This window comes from Chiloscyllium punctatum, chromosome 20 (genome assembly GCF_047496795.1).
Source record: "Chiloscyllium punctatum isolate Juve2018m chromosome 20, sChiPun1.3, whole genome shotgun sequence".
NCBI lineage: Eukaryota > Metazoa > Chordata > Chondrichthyes > Orectolobiformes > Hemiscylliidae > Chiloscyllium > Chiloscyllium punctatum.
The window spans coordinates 17,257,718-17,265,976 of record NC_092758.1 but is presented as its reverse complement, the minus strand read 5'-3'; the positions used below and the strand labels follow the sequence as shown (position 1 = coordinate 17,265,976).

The window sequence follows — 8,259 nt, the reverse complement described above, 5'->3', positions numbered from 1 at the left end:
AAAGATTTTGCAACTGTTTTTCTTCCTCTTATCTCAGGATGTTCCAAATCACAAGGTCAGAGTTGGAAAAATGCTGGTTTAGGAAAATGAGTTCTTACTTCAGGAAGCAAGTGTTTGAATATCACGCAAAACGGATGCAACTGTTATAGTTTAGGTTGATAAGTGTATTGAAAAGAACAGAGAAAGTATCAACAGGATAACAGGGTTATTAAAATGTTCATTGCCCAAATTTAAATTACATTATAATGATAAATTATGTGTTGTGGGAATGAGCAACAAACAGAATGGAAATGTTAAGAGTTTTCAAAATGGAAATTACAAAACTTTGAGTGACTTTATTTCCTCATAATTTAAAAGAAAGATATCATATGTTAAATATTTGATCATTGTTTTTCCGATGAAATAGATTTTAATCAAATCTCTAAAGGATTGTATGAGAAATTGATATACCTTGAATCACATTCAATGATGCCAGTAAATTGCAACAATCAGAATAATACTGATTGCTTGTCAAGAAAATACAGCTAGTTTCCTTGAAATGACTATGCTTAAAGTGATTTGTAATTGCATAAGTTGTGTGCCAGGATGATTGTGGTTGTGGCCCATGACATGATAAATATGATGGCTGCTAAATAAACCATCTGCACTCGCAATGATCTTCATTTATATTCAAGGGTCTTTTGAGTTGCACCTTACAGTTTTCCTGTTTCCCAAAGCACCAATTCTGATCAGAGTATTAGAGGAGATTGAGGATATCTCAAAGATCCCAAAGGATCAGTGGGAATCAGTGCATGAATGTATATACTTGCTGAAAATAAGGTTTGTTGCATTGCTATGTGATGCTCCATTTAGTTAGGACATGCCATATTAAGTGCCTCATATAGAAACTCAAGAATTGTCCAGAAAAATGTGCTTGACCACAAGGTTCCATAAATGTCCTTGTGGGTCTACAGAGAAAAGAGATGGTGAAACTCATTGTATGGTTCTTTGACAGACTTCAAAATGCCTCATCATCAGAGCTTTCCAGTACCACTAAGTAGTAACTCATTAGTGGTGGGAAGCAACAAACACATTCCAAATTGCAAGAGATCTCAAAGCAGAACTTTTACAAGTTTGGAAATGAAATATCTAGCTGTTGAGTTGGATCTGAGTCCATTGAAGCTAGTTTCTTGTGGATGCATTTTTTAAAAAAAACTGTTCTCATGAGATGTAGACATTGTTCACTAGGTCAACAAATATAACCTACACCTAATTGGCTTGCTGGGCCACTCGGACAGCAGTTAAGAGTCTACCACATTGATGTGGATGTGACATCACACATAGGCCAGACTTGGTAAGGATTGCAGATTTCCATGCTTACAGGACATGAATGAATCCGATGAGATTGTACCACAATTGATAGTGGTAATTCGTCGATGATGAGCTAATTCCTAATTCCACGTTTTTGAACTAAATTCACATTTTACCACCTGCCATGTTGGGATTTGAACCAGTATTACCAGGGCTCGGGCATGGGGTTATGGATTTCTGGTTCAGTAATATTACCATCACAACACCTCCCATTGAAACAACATCAGTTCCCAATTTCAGAAGCAGAGCTAAGTCATTAGGCTCATGAAGTCTGCTTCACAATTCATTAAGATCATGATGTTTTTGTGTGTTTCATCTACTCTAGTCCGGTTTCTGGTTGATGCTGATTTAGCAGATGCCATCCAGGATGACAAATTATCTCTCTGGCTTTGTTTGATGAAAAGGAAATACCGACAAGTAGTCTTACTTCTGATTTCTATCTAATGATTCATAGAATTCTTACAGTGTGGAGACAGGCCATTTGACCCAACAAGTCTACACCAACCCTCCGAAGATATCCAACCCAGACCCTTGCCTCTACATTCCCCCTAACTGATACTCCTAACCAATATATCCCTGAACACTACGGGCAATTTAGCATGGCCAATTCACCTAACCTGCACATCTTTGGATTATAGGAGGAAACCCTCACAGACACAGGGAGAATGAGCAAACTCCACACAGACAGTGCCCTGAGGCTGGAATCGAACCTGGATCCCTGGTGCTGTGAGACAGCAGTGTTAACCACTGAGTCACCATGCTGCCCTGCTGGGGCAAGGGTGGGACTGACCTATAATTTTGCCTTTCATGGTGAAGCAGCCAAAATAAAGAGCAGCCACTCGAGGGTCTAACTATCTCGAAGTGAATCAATGTGCTGTCAATGGTGTCATATGGGAAGAATAATTAATATCTGGGATCCTTTGCTCCAGTTACATTATTTATTTAAATCACTGCAGTTCAATCTGATTCTTTTTTTGTTAAATTTAAAGTTAAAAACCACTAACACTTTGGCTTTTTCTGTGGTTATAGCTGCAAACATGAAAAAAAACTTGCCATGTCAAACCAATACTCTGATAGTCTTATTCCATTAACTTTGATGTTTTGCTGCTTTGGTGGCACAGGTGATATTTCTGACCTCAATGTTGACACGGTGTTGCCCGAAGCACATTTCATTGTACTCATTAGATGTGTTGGAGTGGCAATGAGAGTTCACTAGAGTTTAAAAGAATGAGAAGCAATTTCCTTCTAAAGGTAAGATCTTCTTTAGGACTTAAAGTTGAGAGTGGGATGCTGGAAAAGCACAGCATGTCATGCAGCATCTGAGGAGCAGGAGAATCAGGCAAAAGCCCTTATTCAGGAATGAGGCTTGTGAGCCAAATGGATGGAGAGATAAATGGGAGGTGGGTGGGGCTGGAGTAAGGTGGCTGAGAGTGTGATAGGTAGTCAGAGCTGGGGTAATGGTGATAAGTTAGAGAGGAGAGTGGAGTGGATAAGTGGTCAGGAAGATGGATAGGTAGGACAGTTCGTGAGGGTGGTGCTGAGTTGGAAGGTTGGATCTGGGATAAAGTGGAAGGAGGGGAAATGTGAAAACTGGGGAAATCCACATTGATGTTGTGTGATTGAAAGGTTCTGAGGTGGAAGATAAGGCATTCTTCCTCCAGGGTGATGAGGGTGTGGTGATGGAGGAGGCCCAGGACCTGCATGTCCTTGGCGGAGTGGGAGGGGGAATGAAAGTGTTTGGTCATGGGGCAGGGGTTGTTTGGGGTGGGTGTCCTGGAGACTTGTTTAGAGTTTGACAGGGTAGATGAGAAGAAGTTGCATGAGTTGTCTAGAGCAAGGAATCTTGAGGCTTAGAAAAAAAGAGTCCATATTTTAAGAATGAGAGGGGGAGAACTAAATTGCCCATAGTGTTAGGTGCATTAGTCAGAGGGAAGTGGGTCTGGGTGGGTTACCCTTTGGACATTGGTGTGGACTGGTTCGGCTGAAGGGCCTGTTTTCATACTGTAGGGAACCTAATCTAAAAATTTATCAGGAACACCACTATAAGATGGAGCAAGGGTACACATGCACAGAAATGCAACAGTGCAGTGCAACAATCAGTTTCATTCAATCCTGCTTGAAACTAAAAGCTGAAAATATTTAGAATGTTTATTCAGTCTTATCATACTATATTCAGTTATTTTGTTCAAGTCATCTTCAGTATTAACTGTATTCTCAATTTGAGAACACAATTCTTTCAACTGAAGTTGCTCAAGTTCGTAAGATTTGTGCAAATAGAGAATAATACTGACCTCAGAATTGCTCCTGGAGGAACATCACTTCACACTTTACAGAATGATTTATTAGCATTCTGTTTAAATCTCTTTGTTTTGTCGTTGTAGCCAACTTGCTGTAGGTGGTCATCAAGTCTGCTTCCCCAGATTCAGGAGCTGAAAACGATTAAACAAAGTGTCAGCATGACATTGCAGGTGCAACTGTGCAAATGCAGATAGACTATCTGTTCTCCACTGCTGTTTCTATGTTAAAGATATTTCAATATCTGTGAGGAAGTCTTGAGGTTATGAAAGACATCAATAATATTGCAAATTCTTTATCATCTTCCTTTAGTCTCCTGATAATTGAATGAAAACAATTATTTTGTAATATAAACATAAATAATGCTGAAATGTAATAATTTTGTACTGTATTTAATTGAATTACCTGCTATGTCAAATCATGTGAATTTGAGTGAAGTGTAATGATCCTTCTTTAAATGCATTATCACTCTAGTACTAAATAATACAGATTGCCTTTTTTAGAAATCCAGATGGTGACTTTTCACAAGGCAGGAGGCAGTGAAACCCTCTATCTTAAAGCTTTCTATTTGAGCTATTTCTGTTTTTGTTTCAGATTTCCAGCAACTCCAGTTCTTTGCTTTATTTTAGTGAATGTCACTAACTGTCCTCTGGATAATTAGGGAAGGGCAATAAATACTTGCCGAACCAATGAAGTCCACATCCTGTGAATGACTTAAAAGAATGTTTGGAAAAGCCTGAACAAGGGCTTGACGATTTCTCTCGAAGAGAATATCAATGAAATTTCATTGAACAGAATGGAAATATTTTCCTCAAAGCCTTTGGAGTAGTATAGTTACTGCAGTGAACTATATAGCTGGGGGCTCTTGAGGTGAGTGTAGGTCCAACATGGAACTCAGCATCGGTGGCCTATTACTGAGGTGGACCAAGTGATGATGGAGGAATGGCGGTGCAGGTGTTATTGGTCAGCCGGTTCTAGGTTCAGGGATGATGATGGAGGCAATGGAATGAAGTCGGACTCTCTTTCAGCTATACCTTTCTATGCTTAAACTATTCAAAATGGTGTCAGACTGTGGCAACAGTTGAAGCTTTTCACTGTATTTTACCATGTTGTTCATTGTAGAGTGTGAGTGACAATAAATCATCATTCATTCATTCATTTGGATTGTTTGTTTTTTTTTGCTAATTATCACTTTTCTTTTCTAGGAGATACCACTTTCTTGGTTTGTTGGAGTTGCATGCCCATTGGACACCTTCTGAGTATATGGTATTCATATGGTATTCTTGGCAGTGATTTTTGACAATTTATTTAATCTTGCCAAATCATAATCGAAAGTAATCCCACTAAAGTGCAGCCTGATGAGTGGTTGCAAGACAGTGAGTTAGAAACATTTCTGATTTTCACTTGTGTTACAGGGAGAATTTTTAATAATTATTTCTTGGGAGATAGGTGTTGCTGGCAAAGATGGCATTCCTAATTACTCTAGCCTTTTGAAGTAGTGAACGTGTTCCCACATTACTGTTAAGGTAGAGAATACCAGGCTTTTGGTTTCTAGCTCTCACTTATGTCGCAACTTTAATGCAATAAAATGTTCCAAGGTTTTTCACAGGACCATTTTAAATCAAAATATGGCACAGAGTTACATAGAGCAGTAGAATTTTACAGTGCAGAAGGAGACCATCTTGTCTGTCATGACTCCCCGAAGAGCTACCCAGCTAGTCCCACTCTCCAGCCCTATTGCCAGATCATCATTTTCAAATATATATCCAGGTTTCTTTTGAAGCCTCATATCTGCCTCCACTATTCACCCAGGCAGTGAATTCTAAATTCTAACAAATCTATGAATAAAGAAGTTTATCCCCATCTCACTCCCAGCTCTCTTGTTGATAATCTTGAAATTGTGAATCCTAGTTACTGATTTACCAAATAGTCAAAATATCCTCCTTAAGCCTGTCAAAATACCTCAATAAGGTCACATAAGTATTATTAAGTTAGAAGGTCAAATTCTTGATCAAAGTGGTAAATTTTAAGGAAAGTCTTGAAAGAGAAAAGCAAAGCAGAGAGCCAGAGAGGTGTAAGGAGGTAATTCCAAAGCTTGGAGCCTGTAGTACTGAAGTCATGGCCAGCTGTGTTTATAACAGGGAATGCTGTGCAAAATAGGACAGTACAGTGGCTCAGTGGTTAGTACTGCTGTCTCATAGCACCAGAGATGTGGGTTCAATTCTCCCCTTGGGTGACTATTTGTGTGGAGTTTGCACTTTCTCCCCCATGTCTGTGTGGGTTTCCTCCCAAAGATGTGCAGGTTAGGTTAATTAGTCATGCTAAATTGTCCAGGGACATGTAGACTAAATGGGTCAGCCCCCATGGTAAGTTTGGGGTGTGGGAAATGTTTGAGGTTCAATGTAGACTTGATAGATCAAATGGCTTAGGTCTGTACTGAAGGGATTCTATGATGAGGGCAGATATCTTATGGTTTTTGTGAAATTGACAGAAAATACACAGATAGCGAAGGACAAGATCATGAAGGAATTGTAAAAAAAGGTTAAAAATGTTAGAATCATGATATTACTAGGAGCCAATGTAGATCTGTAAGCATTGATGTACTTATAGTACTTCATGTGTGTGAGACCATGGGCAGCAGAGTTTTGAATGACTTCAAGTTTGCAGAGTGTAGAATGTTCGAACCCAGTCAGATGGGTATTGAAAGTAAAACACAGAATTTTAATGTCTATATAATTCAATTGTTAACTGTCTTAATTTAGTAAATCATTTATGGAATTAAAAAGTTATTTTATATTTCAGTATATTTTGTAACCAAAGTAATTTATTCATATCTACTATATGGGGTGCTGTAGTGAAATGTCCCCATATTTTCAAGCCTCTTTTTCAGAGTCCTGTGTAGTCAAAGCATATTCAATGTGTCTGCACTTGGTTTTAGAATGTCAAATATTAGGTTTTTAGACTGAAGCTGTTGTAGCACTATTAGATACACATGAACCAAAAGTTTAAATGTTACTGTGTCTGAACTGCTTCTGTAGCCTCAATCAATTCCAACCAGCACTGTGCCATCTACCTGAATTTACCCTCTGCCTTTTTGCTTTGTGAATAAATACCTCCCTTATTTTTGGTGACAGCTGCATCCCTGACACCTGATGACTCATGGGATTAGGAAATCACTGAACACGAAATAAGAAGCATTTGAAATTTCCTGGTTGCTGCAGATTTCTCAGTGTCAGCCGACGCATGTTAAAACCTTTATACTCCAAGCAAATATTAACTACTGTTTCTGTCACTGCTTTTAAGTGATGTGTGTTTCCAAATCATTATACCCTTGTCCTTGAGGTAACATTTTCCATTGGATACCGCTAAGGTATAAAATCTGCATACAGCAAAGGGAACATTATAACCAAAATGCTTTTTAATTGCAAGAAGGTGAGCAAATCTATTATAAGTATCTGGACGGTGGCTAATATAAAGCCAATGTTTTACAGAATATTTGAAAGAAGCAAGTCACACAGAATTTGATATCCCGAAATAAAAGAAAATTACTGTGGATGCTGGAATTCTGAAACCAAAAGACAAAATGCTGGAAAATCTCAGCAGGTCTGGCAGCATCTGTTAGGAGAGAAAAGAGCTGACGTTACAAGTCTAACTGACCCTTTTAGCTTTGACAAAGGATCAGTTAGACTCAAAATGTCAGCTCTTTTCTCTCCTTACAGATGCTGCCAGACCTGCCGAGATTTTCCAGCATTTTCTCTTTTGGTTTGATATCTCTGTATATGTTGAACATTGCCAGTATTAACACACTATTCATCTACAAATTTAAGTTGAATAATTATAAGCAATTTAAGTTTAAATGTTAGACAAGATGATAGAGATAAGTCCAAGCAATTGACAATAAAGTGAACAGTCAGCTCCTGTATAAAGAATACTGCTGTGTCTGAAATCTATTAGCGGTTTATTCAGGGAAAAATTGTTACCAATTAGACCTATTCAGTCTGCCAGAATATTTATATATTTTCACATCATGTCCTCAACTGAGTTTTGACAGGTTGACCAGCTTGCGGGGAACACCTTTAAAACATGAAGAATGAATGTATACATGAATTTGCAGTGTGATAGTCTATAATGCATAAGCAAATTGGAGATGGAACATAGTGTGGGCGGCACGGTGGCACAGTGGTTAGCACTGCTGCCTCACAGCGCCAGAGACCTGGGTTCGATTCCTGCCTCAGGTGGCTGACTGTGTGGAGTTTGCACATTCTCTCCGTGTCTGCGTGGGTTTTCTCCGGGTGCTCCTGTTTCCTCCCACAGTCCAAAAATGTGCAGGTTAGGTGAATTGGCCATGTGAAATTGCCCGTAGTGTTAGGTAGGGGTATGGGTGGGTTGCGCTTTGGTGGGGCGGCGTGGACTTGCTGGGCCGAAGGGCCTGTTTCCACACTGTAAGTAATCTAATTTAACGTATTCAGTGTAATATAGGAATGCAGAAGATACAAAACAAAGATCGCTAAGGTATAAAAATTTATGGGCCAGACTGAGGCCTTCAGGCCATCATGTTTGTCCTGGCTAGAAAGGAGTATCCAGTTATTAGATTACTTACAGTGTAGAAACAGG

At 39.1% G+C, this 8,259-nt stretch overlaps 1 protein-coding gene across 1 annotated transcript in view; it reads right to left on the bottom strand.

Moving 5' to 3' along the window:
- Positions 1 to 3,742: 3,742 nt before the first annotated feature.
- LOC140491939 (exocyst complex component 1-like) overlaps positions 3,743 to 8,259 on the bottom strand; it is a 42,754-nt gene continuing 38,237 nt past the window's right edge. The window contains exon 4 of the mRNA XM_072590426.1: positions 3,743 to 3,779. Coding sequence (XP_072446527.1) covers positions 3,753 to 3,779 — 27 coding nt within the window. The 3' untranslated portion in view covers positions 3,743 to 3,752. The remainder of the gene's footprint in view (positions 3,780 to 8,259) is intronic.